General features: G+C 32.5%; 3 protein-coding genes across 4 annotated transcripts; all 3 read left to right on the top strand.

The window, feature by feature from the left end:
- Positions 1 to 4,619: 4,619 nt before the first annotated feature.
- Positions 4,620 to 5,810, top strand: LOC107849485. The gene is made up of 6 exons (XM_016694050.1): positions 4,620 to 4,725; positions 4,823 to 4,919; positions 5,007 to 5,131; positions 5,220 to 5,304; positions 5,391 to 5,526; positions 5,622 to 5,810. Exons 1-6 carry the CDS (start codon positions 4,620 to 4,622, stop codon positions 5,808 to 5,810), a joined length of 738 nt encoding a protein of 245 aa, XP_016549536.1.
- A 2,208-nt stretch (positions 5,811 to 8,018) lies between these two features.
- LOC107851675 (kinesin-like protein KIN-13B) lies at positions 8,019 to 11,417 on the top strand. Of its 2 annotated transcripts, XR_007048145.1 has the most exons (3): positions 8,019 to 8,842; positions 8,917 to 9,040; positions 10,446 to 11,417. XR_007048145.1 is itself a non-coding variant. In XM_016696757.2 (2 exons), exons 1-2 carry the CDS (start codon positions 8,994 to 8,996, stop codon positions 10,738 to 10,740), a joined length of 342 nt encoding a protein of 113 aa, XP_016552243.1. In that variant the 5' UTR covers positions 8,019 to 8,993; the 3' UTR covers positions 10,741 to 11,417. The 2 variants fall into 2 exon arrangements, 1 of the variants encoding a protein (XP_016552243.1); XM_016696757.2 differs by having other exon boundaries at positions 8,019 to 9,040.
- Positions 11,418 to 13,304: 1,887 nt separating this feature from the next.
- On the top strand, positions 13,305 to 16,122 carry LOC107849484 (kinesin-like protein KIN-13B; the record flags this gene model as incomplete). Its single annotated transcript, XM_016694048.2, has 4 exons — positions 13,305 to 13,664; positions 13,742 to 13,869; positions 13,959 to 15,000; positions 15,394 to 16,122. Coding segments are annotated over 3 exons (498 nt in total), but the record flags the coding sequence as incomplete, so codon positions are not given.
- Positions 16,123 to 16,699: the final 577 nt, after the last annotated feature.

The raw sequence follows: 16,699 nt of genomic DNA, 5'->3' as shown, positions 1-16,699 counted from the left end.
GTGGTACAGAATGGTTTAAATCATTACTACGATGTTCATGACCCAAGCTGTCCTGATGAATAGCTCCAAGGTTGAATTCCAACTCCTCATCATTGGTAAACACAATGTCACTAAACACATACTGAAGTTTAAATAAAAAGTTAGATATAAAATTAACCACCGGTACGCACAAAAAGTGTTACTGCATACCAATAATATACATATAAAGTATGAAGGAACAATGCTGATACGTAAAACAATTACTTAAGAAAATACAGTTAGAATATAAACATTACCTCATTGTTGTACCACTTGAACATTGTACTCTGAAGATAGTCATAAAAATGAGTTCTTCAGAAGACTCTCAATTTAAAATTCGTGAAGTTTGTGATCCAATCCGATTAGCAACACACTTATCAATGTCCAAACCACACTCATAAAACCAGATTTGAAGCGCAAGATGAAATCCTCGAAAATGAAAAGAGGATGAATTTTTTTCATCCTACGACTATATGATTTTTTCAAGACTTGAAAACACTCACCTCCCCAATCATACTTCAAATAGTGACCTGATTCTACCAAGTCAAAATCAACCTTCTTTATGAACGTTCTTGGCAACTCAAAATGAAGAAATCGACTTATGAAGTATACTAATTCAATTTCATACAAATCTTCATCTCGAAAAGCAATATTCTTGTTAACAAAATCATCATAGAAAACAAACCTCATTACCTTATTCATACTGGGATAATATCTATCCATTCATTTATTTTTACTTTAGGATCGGAAATAAAATCTGATTTCTTAAAACATTTCAACCCACTAACCACCGAAAATTCTCTCTTTTCGAAATGCAGATCTTTACCATTGATATTGAAGATAAATAAATCATCCCTATCGTTATCGGTTTCTGCAAGTAATAGACTATGAAGAAGTTGTGGTTGAATTTTCAAAAAATGCATATTCAAAAAATGACAAAATGAAGATTTCAGAAATATTTTGAAATGCTATTTGGTCCATCTCTGTTTGAGATCATCAAACACATTAACTTTTATGTATGAAGACCAGTGAGTATACTGCTTTTTGTCCTGAAAAAAAAAAAAGACATAAACTATTCATAACACTTTAACCATCAAATATGGACATATACTTTTTTTTAATAACATCTCTGTTTATTGCATACTTAAAAGTTAAAATAAACAATTCATAAAAATTTTTCCATGAATGTAAAAGAACATAATGCACCAACTTGTTTCACAGTTAGAATTTATATTTCAACCCTCATCCATTAACAGCAACAAAAGTGTTACTTCAACTTTAAACAACAACAACAAAAGTTAAATTTTCAACTTTCAACCACTAACAACAACAAAAGAAATATTTTAACATAATCCGAACAATAACAATAGCAAGAGTTATATTTCAACTTTAAACCACAAAAACTCAAAAATTAAAAAAGGCTAATTTACATGCATGTCATTAAAAAAATTAAAATTAATTCAATATCAATTTAACTAATTTAATACATATATGAAAAAAAATCAGATTACACTAACCTTGAACACATTTCTTGATTTCTTTTTGTCAGACATTTTATCATCCACTTTGCCAACACTCACATTGATCTTAGAACTTGTAACTCTAGCATTATCACTATTTTTGATTTTTGATTTTTTTTATTTTAGGCGCGGAATTTTCTTCTTCAAAATCCGAATCGGAATCATGTTGACCAACAAGCTTTTTTCTCTTATCAACCTTCTTAAAATCTAGAACGACAACTTTTTTTGATACAATATATGTTTGCATGTTGAATTTTCACCGGCAAAATTTCACTTTTATTATGAGAAATAGAATCAACTTCAGCAACCTTTTTCTTGTTCTTTGATTTTGGAGATGGAGTAAAGCACCCCAAATCAAACGACGGACTTGAAAGATTAATAGGACTATTTTGTTGTATAATTCTAGGGCTTTTCCTACTAGGGTAGAATCAAACTTGATTTTTTCGGACATTGTTTCAAGAAAACAAGTTTAAGATATTAAACCAAACTCAAATGGTGACTGATGTTGGGAAACCAAAAATCGTGATGTGTTGGGAAACCAAAAGTTATACTCAAAAGAAAAGTAAAAAAGATGAAAAGAGTAAGATACCGTAAAGAAGGGAGTAGACTTTTATTGATAGTTATTAAAAGTTATTATAAAATATATTACGTATGAAGGGAAAAAGGAGTTAAAAAAAGTTAAAGAAATAGACTTCTATTCATAATTAAATACAATAAAATATAAAAAAGTGTATAATTTAGTTAATTATTCAAGTTAATAAAAGAATGAAATCAGTTTTTAACTTTACAAAAAATAATCACCATATATGACTCCTTAAATTATGAACAAACTCTGATATTTAATTATTAAAAAAAATATTGAAATCTTAACTTGCCATAGTTATTCAATAATCATTAATTAAGAGTGATAAATATTAAATGCAAAATATAAGGAAATAATATAAATTATAAATTGATTTTCAGAAATTTAATTAAAATATGTTTTTCTCAAAAGTTGCTATAGCTTGTAATTATTTCTTAAGTCTAGTAATTAATGAAAAGTTTTGTTATAACTTGTAATTAACAATCTAAAAAGTATATTTGGGATAATTTTCACTTATTTATTTAGCTTAACTTTAATAGCATTAATATTGAACGATAAATTAATTATGTATCTAAATCTATATATGTAATAAAGCAAAGAAGTTTGCATAAAATTATGCCAAGTGTCATATTAAGAACTAGCCAATGAGTACTTTGGCAACAAAAATCTATTTTGTTGGCAACAAAATTTATTTTACTGATTAATTATTTATTTTATATGTATATTTTTAAATTTTCATATCTATTTTCATATCTATATATATAATAAAGCAAAGAAGTTTGCATAAAATTATGCCAAGTGTCATATTAAGAACTAGCCAATGAGTACTTTCGCAACAAAAATCTATTTTGTTTGCAACAAAATTTATTTTACTGATTAATTATTTATTTTATATGTATATTTTTAAATTTTCATATCTATTTTCATATTGTGGTAAAAAAATATTGAATGAACACTATTATTTATTTTTATTCTATTAATTCATATTTCATATTGTGATAAAAAATAATTTGAATTAACTCTTATTAATGAACACTATTATAATTATTTATATATTTCACATTGTGGTAAAAAAATAATTAAGTTCCACTTCTATTTAATTAGTATATGGATTATTTCATAGATATGTAGGACTTTAACATATTCGACATAAAAATTTCATCAATTATTCTTAATTCCACTATCATTAGGAGTAAATTTACAATTTGTGTTCTAAATATATTTTCCAATCAAGCTATAGCAGTAATTCAAAAAAAATAAATTATATAAAAAAGTTTTCATATATGGACCAAAAATAAAAAAATATAGAACGTTATCTTTATAGCCCCACCAGTAATTGTCATATCCTCTCATCATCGTCCTTTAATGTGGAAAAAAGCACCGAATATTATAAAAAGTAGATTCTCACTATCCTTGTGGCATTCTCTTCCTTTATTGTGTCCCTCAATTGAAATCTTTCTATTTTTATTTTTATTTTTTTAATTTTAATTAAATTTCTAAATATATTTTACAATCAAGCTATAGAAGTAAATCCACTATCTGTATACCAATTTTCAAATATATATTCCTTCAATCAAGTAATTTAAGAAGATCATTCGTCAATTACTCCTAATTCCACTATCATTAGGAGTAATTGCACAATTTGTATTCCAAATGTATATTCCAATCAAGCTATAGGAGTAATTCCACAATTTGTATTCCAATTTTCAAATATATATTTCAATCAATCAAATGATTTAGGAAGATCATACAAATGGTAGATGGATATGGTAAGTGAATTGTAGATTTCCTTACTCCCATGGATGAAAAGTAGATGGTTATGGTAAGTGAATCGTATATATATTAAATCAAACGTATATATATTAAATCAAACCTTTACACTACCAATCATTACCATATATGGTTATGGTAAGTGCTACTAAATTGTAATACAACTAATTTTATATGGAAAAGTAATATATTCTGATCATATTTGATTCCAACTAATTTTACCTGTAAAAATTACTATATAATAGGATGATTCCTACGTAATATGAACATTGAAGCTATAGATAAAAAAAGAATCTCTTAACTCATTCGCTTCATTAATATTATGGCTGCTAAGATTGACTTAATCAAAGAGGTTTCAGGGACAAAAATGCAGTGAGGTCTAAAAGTGCGAGTCGTGCGATTGTGGGTTATTCTCGATCGTGAAAAGAAAGACAATCCACAATTGATGAAGATGGTAATGCAAGACGAAAAGGTATTGATATATCAATTTTAAGATTAGTTGTACATATATATATTGATGTTTTTCAATTATGGATATAATATAGGTGTTGCATTTTTATACAGGGAGATCGTATCCATGCAACTATTGGAAGATATGTTATGCATTTGTTCAAGGGAAAAATAAGTGAGCTAGGGCTATATATAATGAAAACTTTGTGGTTGATCCAAATACTTTCAAGTTTAAGACCACTAAGCACAAGATGAGGTTGATGTTCACAAATAAAACAATGGTTGAAGAAATAAATGATCCACTTTTTGGTATGCATATCTTCAATATACGACCTTTTAAGTATTTGATTGACCAAGTGAATGTTGACGAGAACGAATTATTTGGTAATTATCATAATAGATTTATATTGTCATATACATCATTACTTTCATTATGTTTTAACTAATAATCAACTTATTGTTATTGTTGGATCTATATTAGATGTCGTTGGTGAGATTGTTGGTCATGGAGCAATTCAATCGCACAAACAAAACGATAAGATCAGTGTCTTTATGAATGTCGAGCTACAAGACCACGAGTAATCTCATGTTTTATGAATAGAATTACTGATTTCTATAGAAATTACATTTTTTCCTTTGTTATGATGATGTATACTTTCATGTAGGTTGAACAACATTGAGGCTACTTTTGGGGGTGATTTTGTTGAACAAATCACTCCATGTTTGGATGGATCCAACACTGCTCCAGTCGTAGTTGTTATGCAGTTTATTCGAGCGCATAAATTCCAAGGTACTAATTGTCTTGTGTATAGTTAACCAAGTACTTATAAAGTTAACAATCTATGTATGCTTAACTTTGTTTGTGTTTGTGGATATAGATAAGTACTCTGTCTGTAATACTTGGCATGCTTCAAAGTTGTGGGTTAATCCCGATCTTCCTCAAGTTGTTGATTTTAAAACCAGGTTTTCAATCGATTTATATTATATTATAATTCTTTTCAATTTCAATTGCACAACTACAACTATAACAAATTAATAAATAAATGTAGTTTGATCGGTGTGCGTGGAGATAACACTTTAAGAGTTAGCCAAATTTCAACTCAGCGTTCTTATTTTATTTTGGATGAGCTACTGTCTGGAGATGTGGAGGATAAAACTATTGCACAATTAGTTGAGTGTCTTCATGTTAGTATAATTTGGCATGCATTTGGAATTAACAAATAAGCAATTGATCCAGAATATTAATTCTTAATGAAATCTTCTTTTTTAATATGTGATAGGAGGGGAACTTTTGGATGTATGCAACCATTGTTCATATAGAAATGGAAAATGGTTGGTCATATATGGGTCGCAAAAGGCGCCCTAAAAAGGTCAAAAAAATTGGAATTAAGTTTCATTGCAAGAAATGTGATCGCATGGGTCATTCTGCTGCTCATAGGTTTGATCCCAATTGTGAATATTTTAAATGAGATTTTGAAATGTGATTCAAAATTTATCTTGTAAACTTTTGTTCTAGATATAAACTCCAAGTAAAGTAATGGATGGTACTGGTTTTATTTCTTTGTTTCTTTGGGATCGCGAAGCAACAAAGCTCATAGGGAAGTCTGCTACTCAATTGAAAGGACAGATAGACGAGGTATGTTAATGACGTGTTTCATATAGAATTTTTTTTATACTTTTCTAAAGGCATAGTTTGTTGTTATCCATATTATTTTGGAAAGAATCATTTTACGGAGGAAATTACTATGTATTGTGGCTTACAGACTACTGATTTCGATAATGATGATGCTTATCCAGTGGAGCTCGATACTATTCTTGATAAAAATGCCTTGTTTAAGGTTGCTATCAAAATTCATAATGTGGAACATGTTGAGGTTTATACCGTTCTTAAGATTTGTGATGATGAGGAACTTACCAAGCAGTTTCGACCTTCTTCCAATGACAATGATTTTCCAGTATGTTTTCGTTTATACATAACTCAAAGAACACTAGATTCTAATGTTCACAACTATATATCAATACCTTAAAGGTTTTTGACCAATTGTTAATATAATAATTTCATATTCATAGGATCCAAATTTCAACTGTGAAAAGGTCGCTACTGAAACTCATGAAATCACGGTGATTTCAATGTTGCCTTTTCTGTCATTCTATATATAAACACAATAATTATCATTAGAGTTATTTATTGTCGATAATTTTGAAATTAAAGTTGCCCTTACATTGTAGGATTCTAATCCTGATAATGACTTGAATACTCTAACAAACACTCTGGGCAAGAGAAGTTTATTAGAGGTTGAATCGCTTGGCATAGAAATTGAAGATGACCCTAATGCACAACTCTCAAGCACTAAGCTTAACAAAGTAGTTAAGAAGGAGAAACTTGCATGAGTTAGAGCATCCAACAAGCTTGAATACAATTATTAGAGAAATGATTGTTTTTATGTTTTTCCAGAGAATTAGTTTTGTTGCGAACAATATGTTTTTGTTGAAACCTATTTAATTTGATTCCAAGGATTAATTAATATGTTCCAGTTTATAAAGAGCTTTATTAATTCTATTGCTTGAGTATTTGAACCAATATTTGCTCTTTTGTTATTCAATTAGTGGATTACTTTAGTCGCTTTATGCACAAAGCAGTTACTCTATCATCTGTATTTTGTATGACCTTTAGAATATAAGGGTGTGTTTGGTATGATGGAAAATATTTTCCATAGAAAATGTTTTCTTGGAAAATAAGTTGGTTTTCTACTTATTTTCTCATGTTTGGTTGGTGAATGGAAAATATTTTTCGAAAAATATTTTATGGTGTTTCGTTGGTGAGTAGAGAATATTTTTTAGAAAAATATTTTCTAGTGTTCAATTGATGAGTGAAAAAATATTTTTTAGAAAATACTACTATCCGTTAACTAGTATATCAGTGTCTCTAGTAACTCAACAATTTGTAAGAACTAATTTAAGCATAACAAATAATATCAATATCGAATACTACAATATTACAATCACTAAATTTAAGCAACTATTAATTAACAAATATAAGAGACACTTTTCAATATTTTGTTAGGACAATCTCAAGATACTACAATTAATAGAAATATAACAAAACGAAAAACTTATTCAACCTAGTGAAACAAGCTACATCGATAACAAAATGAAATATGCAATTAAAAAAAGTAACATAAGTAAGTTTTCCTCTATGCATATGAAAATAACAATATATTCAACGAATTGAAAATGGAAAAAATTCGGGCTTCATTATTTTTTATTTCAAACAGTGAAAAATTGAAGCAAAGCACAGTGAAAAATATTTCCGAGTAATGTAAATTTTTGAGAAATATAAATTTTTTGTCATGTGAATATAAGTGTTGTTGGGGTGGAAAGAGGGTTAAGGGTGAGGTCATAAGTCACATTTGTCATTTTCTGGAAAATGACTTCCCTTGGCCCATGAGGGAAGTCATTTTCCATCAAATGGTGAAACATAAGTTGTCTTGGAAAATATTTTCCTAAACTTTTGTTGCAACCAAACAAGGAAAACTGAAAAATATTTTCCATCATACCAAACACACCCTAAGACTATTCTGAGAATTTAGTTTTAGAAAATTAGTTTTGGCATTTTTTTCTACCTATATATTATGTTCAGTAGAATTTGTTAAGGCTTACTAGATAATCAAGATGTTGCTTTTGCGTTGTATGTATTGCACTATTAGAGCCAGATGTGGAAGCTTCCTATCATGTTTAAGAAGTTCCTCTTATTCTGTTTAAATTCTTGTGCGAGTGTATTGAATAATACCGACATTTGCATAAATCTTTGTATAAATTGACTATTGCATCTTAGAGTTGTCTCCCGTTTTGGACACTCCTTCATTCCAGCTGCACGGTTGTTACTTTTCTCAACTTCTTTATCTTAAAATTTCCTGTTAGCTAGCTGGAAATATTGCTTACAATAGAAAGTCTACAACTGCTTTCATATTACTTGAATTTGGAGCATTCAGGAAAAATATATTTAGGTTACCTGGTGATTAGAAAATCGGCCAGAAGCACAAAGATTTCTGATTGCAGGTTGATGAAAATATTTTGTAGTCACTGTTATTGTTCTAGGCAGAATATAATTCTTGAATAGTAGCTTAGAATGTACATCCAGTAAACCTTGGTTTTTGGTTCTTATGATCACAAAGAACTTTGTCAAATGGAGTATGTAGATTCACTTGACAGGAATTTTCAATTGGCTCTTCCGTTTATCTCTTCTTTTTTTCTTGGAGCTTATGACTATAAAGTACTTTTGCAGACAGAATATCTTTAGATTTACTTGGCAGGCACTTGCATTTGTTATCATATACATAGTTCTTATTCTTCCTTTTCCTCTATTTTTGTCTCATATGAGTGGTATTATACTTCTTAATAATTTGTTGGGGGCAATCATGTCTGTTGGATGGTCTCTGTTTTCTGTTTTCAAGGAGAAAAAACTGCAGGAGCTGCAGGTGTCAGTGGTTAATATGTTGAGGTAAAATTCATCATACAAACATTGCGAGTAGTTGAAAGACCTGTTTGGAATAGTTGAACTTGGAGTGCTTGCAGATGTCCCAGGTAGCAATTAAGGAACTTGGAGTTGACCACCTGCAGTAAGACCAAATGTATTCTTATGCAACTGAATCATGAAGCCATCAAGAGGAGCCTGTGAATTGTTCTCAAACATCATGCTGTAAAATACCTATAATGTCTTTTTTCTTTATCTTTTGTCCCTTAGTTCTCTGAATGTGTTAAAGTTGAAGTACATGGTTAAAACTTGTATTGATATCGAAGTTGATATTTCTTTTAGCAGTATACTTTCATGTTCGTTCTTAATGTTAAAACTTGGGTGTTCTTATAGCTGTAGCCCCATTAGTGTGATGTGACAAAGTTGCTTGCTGCAGCTGTCCAAGATGTATTTTGTTCTGTAATTTTATTTTTTTTCTTTCGATAAACTTGCTAGCTGCTTAGATGATATGTTGTCTTGACAGGGACCTCCTGATTTTGAAGATGTATGTTTTTTAAGAATCTGACTGCTTTTTATAGAACAAGGTGTTTAAATACTTGGCTAAATGTGGAAATTACATGCCCTATTGCAAGTTTCTACTGACTAAGGTTTTCTTAGTTTCTCAACTAGGTGTATATGAAAGGGATTACAAAGTTTCATGATGTAGAAAAGGCTTTGAAGGAAATTGAGTCCCAATTTTGATGGAACTACTCTAAATTTTCATGGATCAATTAGGATATTTTCTAAAATTGAGAAAATGTTGTAGGAGGTGATAACTCAATTTGAGGTTAGCTCTTTTCTGCTATTACTTTGTTCGTGTAGCATTTAATGTGATCAACGTCGATGTGGTGAATTGCCATTTAGTTTTCAATTCCCTTTGAAGTATTCATATCAGATGGTGTATTTTTTAGGTAGTACAACTTGGTACTTAGTACGTAGTATTTATTTGGCTCAAAGGGGGAACTTCAGATAGTAATTTTGTTTTCTTTCTTGCCCTTTAAAATGAGCTAAATATTATGATAATTTTTATCATTGTCACCATTATTTCTCTTGGAACAAGTATTTTTATTTCATCTACTTACCTTTTGCATGTTCTAACTGTGAAGAATAGTGGCCTAAATGCATTTACATATTGTTACAATATGCTCAATTTGTCAGTGTTCTCCAATCTCTATGAATACTCTTCCTAGAATCGGTTGGTAGTATTCTGGGTTACCTGAGAGCCATTAGGTGAGAAAAGACAATGTATTAGTGCACTAACTCAAACCTAATTCCTGCCAACATAGGAACACTCCTGGTAAGAAATGGAAGAGCAAATTTCAGGCTTGGTTTTCTTGTTTTTCCAAATACAGACCTCCTCTAAATTTCTTTTCATCTTCGGCTTATTTAGGAAGTGGCAAAACGTATACCATGAAACTACTACCTCTAAGGGCATCAGGGGATCTTTTCGGGCTCATTCATCATACTTATCGGAACCAGCGCTTTCAATTGTTTTTCAGCTTTTTTGAGATATATGGTGGAAGTGTTCCTGCTCTCTTCAACATTTAAGGGTTGTAGCTTTCCGAAGATAATTGAAACTAATTCTTTGCAGGAAACTTTGCATGAGAGAGGATGGTAAACAACAAGTATGTATAGTTGGATTGCAAGAATACAGGGTCTCTGACGTGAAGATGATTAAAGAGCTCATAGATAGAGGTAATGCAACTAGAAGTACTGGTGCCAATGAGGAATCATCCAGGTCACATTTTATTCTCCAGCTTTCTGTTAAGAGATCAGTAGATGGCAGGGAATCTAAACCTCCCGTGTTATTGGGATGCGCAGGAAGTGAACGTGGCGTAGACACCACTGATAATGATAAGCAAACTAGGTGTTTATCTACTAAATAACTGCTTTTTCTTTGTCTATTAATAAAATTTTTCGCTGAATTTTTTTCTTTCTATCCTGTTACCTTGCCTCCTATTATGTAGAATTAAAGGAGCGGAGATTAATAAAAGTTTGCTTCGAGCGCTTGATAATGATCAAAAACACATACCTTTTAGAGGCAGTAAATTAACTGAAGTGCTGAGGGACTCTTTTGTTGGAAATAGTAGTGCTGTTATGATATCTTGCATCCCCCCAAATACAGGATCTTGTGAGCATACTTTAAATACATTAAGATATGCAGACAGGTAGTCATTTCTTGAATTTGATTTTGTTCACACTGCTACTATTTTCTGCATTTGTATACTCTTACCTTTGCACTTTGCTTTAAAACTGTAACACCCCGTATTTTCGGGCTAGAGTTTAGACCGTCGCTCCTACGTATATAGACCCGAACTAAATTATTCTTTATTAACATACGTGTGGTAATCACTCCTATCGTAATGCCCCGTAAAATTCTCGAGTCGATTTCATTTTTAGTGTTATGTTTGAGGGGCTAATAACTAGAATATTTTTTTCTTAGTGTAATAAGGACTTAAAGTCATTTTAGCTGGCTATCTTGGGGATACAACTTTTCAACCTTCCCGACATCCGTTTTTAGATTTTCAAGTTGCGTTACGATTGAGCAAGCTCATAGTACATCTTGGATAAGTTTCGGAATTTTTCGGAACGCATAAGGCTGCGTTTGGATTTCAAAACAGTAGCAAAATGCATAGCCTATTGCCCAGTTTTCAGCATTTCAGGGTCAACTTCAAACGATCATAACTCTCTGAATATAATGAACTGGGAGAGCTGCTGTCTATCAAATGAAAGCTCTTTGAGTATTCTTTCCAATGCAACTGGTTTCATCCAAATTCAACATCTGAGTAAGAAGTTATACCCATTTTACTTCAACCTGTCAGCTTGTCAACTGAGGGACAGTTTCGAATTTTTTTATTTTCTTAGAGGCATTTTAGTCATTTCACCTCACCCAAATTTCGTACCACCAGGTTTAGCCCCCAATTCATCAAAATATAATCCTTTTCTCAAATTTTCTCTCAAAAACACCCCTTAGGGTTTCAAAATAAAAACCCCAATAACTCAAGATTCAACCATGGGTTTTCAAAACAAATTGAAGATTTGGAATCCCCGCAACGTAGGCTTCAAGAAGAACCTATCATATTCGCATATAGAAGTACGTGGGGTTATCTCAAAAATCTCATGGGCTTAAAAATTCATGTTTTAAAAATGGAGGTTTTGAAATTATGAATATAAACATGTTTCAAGCATCTTTATGATATTGATTTGGTCTTATGCCTATTTCCGAAGTGATTTGATATATTATATATGCATATGCTTGTGATTCAAAAGATGTTAACTTGAGAGCATGAATTATATGAAACCCCTCTCTTGATATGAAATTGTTTGAAATTTCCATATGATGTGAATTGTTTGAAATCATCTTGACAAGCATGACATGAACTATTTTGAAAGTGGATATGATTTTTGACTTGCAAGGAGAGGGTTATTATGTTGAAATATGATGAATATAATGGTTGCATGAAGTAATTATGTGATATTGATGACTTGCAAGTCGGGTATGACGATACCCTACAGAATATGATATGTGATTGAATCAGATGAAATTTGAATGCATTGATTTTACACGAGATAGGTGGATGCCCGAAGAAGGTGTTTGAGTGTAAGGGCTCATCGCTGGAAACCGTGTTTGCCGACATGGGAACTTGGTACCATGCTTTGTGATCTTGCGAACCTGACTTTATGTCATTCCCAAATTGGGACTATGGTTAGGAGCCCTGCTTTGTGATCTTGTGCACTACCATTGGGTCGAGACACCCTGCTGTGTGATCTTGTGTGTCTTCCCCTCACTTATACTCTAATCTCAGCGACAACCGAGGTTTGACAGTTGGTGTAAATGTGATATGTAGGGTATTCCACCTAGCTCAGCTGCATTGCATTGTTGTTGAAAACAATTGCATTATGCCCATGTGTTTTCAAATGATTTGATATGAAACTGCTTTATAATGGCTCTCAACTATATTTTATAAAAATATTATGTTTTGTTTTGATATCTCTGCGTACCAGTACTTTTGTATTAACCCCCTTCCCTCCTAGGTTCGGAGGCACAGTCTAGGGGTCCAGAAAATTAGTAGATTTCCTCAGACAGATTCGTAGAGTCACTTGGTGAGCCTTCTATATTTCGGAAAGCCTGATATCTGCCAGTTTCATTTATCATTTATTAGTTTTGGGTCTATTGGGGGCCTTGTCCCAGTTTTCAGATAGATATTTGTTTCAGTCATGTAGTAGAGATTTCGCAGATGTTATAGAGATGTTGATTGAGATTGTGGGACATTATTCCCCATTATTGTTTTCATATGATTCTTGACCATGTTTCCGTTATATAATGTATCTTCGGCATTTATTTTTCATATAAGTCATGTGCATGATTACCAGATAGATAAGGGGTGTTTCGGGCCTTGACGGTTCGGAATACTCGTCACGGCCAGGGCCCCGATTCGGGTCGTGACAAAAACTCAGGGTGAAGAGTCTTTCAAAAGGGAACAACTCAAAGAAGGAAGTCTCATCCTCGACAGTGAATCTGAAGGAGTCGACAACATTATCTTATTCTGCAGTTGTACCATCTACATCAATATTTAAAGATGATACTGGTGATTCATGGCCTGAACAAACTGACAAAGATGAATATGATGAAGATTTCTATGAACAAGAGAAGCCAATATGGAAGAAGAATGAGAAGCTTAATGGTTACAACATCTCCAATGCAAAAGATAAAATGAAGAGAGCAAATGCTCGGATAAAGTGGAAGGAGCCACCAAGAACAGAGGCAAAGTATTCAAATGCAGATGATGATCTGAATGCTCTCTTAAAGGTGAATTATTTTGTGGAAAATTGAGAATTTTACTTAGCCTGAGTATGCGTATGACTGCTTTATGTTTATTTTTTTAGGAAGAGGAAGATCTTGTGAATGCACATCAAAAAAAAGTGGAGAAAACAATGGACATTGTTCGAGCTTTAGTGCACCGGGCTGCACTTTTTTTTTTATTCATTGTTGAATATCATTTTCTATTGCAAAAGTAAGAAACAAAATATTCTTCTGATGCATCATAGTTGGTCTAAAGTCTGTAAAGATTGTGCATGAAAGTGTATTTGCATTATGTTGCAGAATCCCATAAGTGGAGCTACTGGTGAGTTTGTTATATTGACAACTTCAGTTCTGGTCATCGAGGATCTGCTTCTACAGAGTATACCATGAAACATTGTACTTAAATTTTCCAGTACTCATTTGGTTCATATACATCTTTTACATTTCAATTGTACTGGAATTGCATGTACTTTTTGAAGGCGGGTTATTCTGTCATCTTTCTTTATCGTAGGTTTGTATCAAGTGCATTGTTGTGCATTACTATTATCCTGATATTTTTCCTTTGAAAAAAAGTAGATGCTCCTGACTGGATTTTTAAGGCTAGAAAACTCAACATATGCAGGGGAACCTGCCAGCCATTTTTCAGATCTCTTCCTAAGGATCCATTGCTTGAATGTTTTACTTCAATTGATCAACCCCAAAACTACTGACCAGAAGCATCATAAATTCCCAGGTATCCATACAATTAACCACAGAGAGCAACAAGAAAAAACCATGTTAGAGAAGATAGTAAATTTATCCGGAAAGAGCAGTGTTAAGCTTTTTTATAAATCAATACTTATGATTTTTTCAAGAAAAAAGCAGTGTTAGAGGAGATAGTAAAATTTATCCGAAAAAAGATGGTAGAGCATTGGAACCTAAAAGCATTGTTAAGCTTTTTTATAAATCAATTCTTATGATTTTTTTCAAAAAGAAATATTGTCCGCGCATCGCGCGGGTACTACACTAGATACATAGTTGGGGTCCTAACTCCAAATGTCTTTGACAAGGATAATACTGTAAGTATGATTTAAATTTTCAACTCTTGATTATTCTTCTCTTAGATTGTTGACATTCTCTTGGACCGCTGCTTGCAGCCTGATTCATTTTACTTCAATGTTCTTCCCTTTGCTGAGGATGTTCGGGAGTTTCAGTTTCTTCTTTCAGCAATCTGCCTTCATCAATGCAGCCAAATGAAAAGCAACAAGAGGCGGCAGATAAATTGGTTCAGATGTTGGATCTTGTACCACCTGGAAAGCAGGAAGTGTGGCCTCCTGACTTTACACCTAATCCTGTTTTAGAGGTATGGCGTCATGATAGTTGCAGAGTACTGTGAAGTTTTTCTTTTGGCTGGAGTATTACTTTACGTGGTATGGAATAAAGGATTATTTAATTTCTTTTTTATGGTTTCTAATATTGCATGTGTGCTTTATATTTCTCTGCTGTAAATACATATAATAACTGTTTGACCATAAAAAAATGCAGCTTAAATTTCTTGTACTGGATAGGTACATGATTAATTATTGTTTATGGGGTGGTTTCCATCGGTATTGATGAGTTTTTGTTGCTTCAATAGTTCAAGGTTGTGCCAAACTGATTGAATGATCTGATAGTTTTGAGCCTTTGATTATAATCTGATATTATTGTCATGGCTATATAAAGGCATTTTGGAAACATTCTCGATATGGGTTTGCAGGCTGATCAGCTGACACACTAGAACTATTGTTGTTATCCATGCCAAGGTCAAGTAAAAAAAAAGTGCAGGAGTGCAGCTGGTTGCCTTGCCGCAGGATGCTGAGCATTAGCTGTACTAGCTGGCGATGACGCACCACTATCTGCTATAGGAGCAGAAGAATCAGAAGAAGTTTGTTCACCTGCCTCGGCATACTCTTCATCCTCAGTTTTCTGAGTGGTCTTCACACGAGTGATAAATGCTTATGGAGACTTATGATAGACAGTGGATAAAGTGGCAATATTGGAAAGAAGTTCGTCAAGAAGAGTAGGATCAACTTGGTTTGAATCATCACTAATCATGGGCTTTTCAGCTAGCACAACATATTTAGCTGCCTCAGGATCAGTTGAGAGAAGACGCCAATAAATGTACGCATGATCTTGCAAGTCTGGATTGTCAGTCTTCACAGGGGCATTATTTAAGACCATATGGATCATTTGTTATGTGAGCATCAAGTCTTGAGTTGATAATTGATGCTTTTAGATCACTTTTTTAGTTATGTGAGCAAAGAAAGCATCCAAACACTCATAGTTTTGTTGGACGTTATAAAATAGGGGGGATCCCAGCATACAAGAAGTCATGCTATCCTCCTTATGTACATTTATTAGGTTACAGTAGAGAGCTACCAAACATGAACACTTACATTTTAACATGTTTAAATAAGAAGTAACATCTCTGGTTCCCTTCTTTTCATAGACATATGCTTGAATTGTTCTTCACATGTTCCTTAGTTCTTTATCATTTGAAGTCAATTGAGCTGCTAGAGGGCTCCTTAACAAATTGGCATCGCCCATTTTATCCCAAAAGTATTAACAAAAGAAGTTCCAAAGTTGTCTAGCTAAAGAACAATACATGAACATATGAATTCTGTCCACCACCTACTCACTACACAAAGCATTTACTCTTTTCTGCAACTATATCTGAGTAAGGCATGCATCATCGTCTAGCTAAGTTGTTCGGACTCTCCAATGTTGCCGCACCCGTGTTTGATCCTTAAAAAATGCACTACTTTTGAAGGATCCAACACGCACCCTATGACATTTTCAAAGAGTCCGAGCAACTTAGTCATCTAGCACCCAACAAAAATAAATTGTGTTGTTTTAGGGGACCTTTGATCTCCATGTCTTTTATAGAGCCATGAAGGGGATCTGCAAACACCAGTGATTAGCTTTGCATGACACAAATTTGGAATAGTTTCCCCTGCTATGTGCACTCAATAACTGATGTTTTTAGATCATAAAGCTCATTATTAAGTTGAAACACACCAAGT

Source organism: Capsicum annuum, chromosome 12 (genome assembly GCF_002878395.1).
Source record: "Capsicum annuum cultivar UCD-10X-F1 chromosome 12, UCD10Xv1.1, whole genome shotgun sequence".
Classification (NCBI taxonomy): Eukaryota; Viridiplantae; Streptophyta; class Magnoliopsida; order Solanales; family Solanaceae; genus Capsicum; species Capsicum annuum.
Note: the sequence above shows the minus strand (reverse complement) of the source record. Positions and strands in the feature narration are given on the sequence as shown.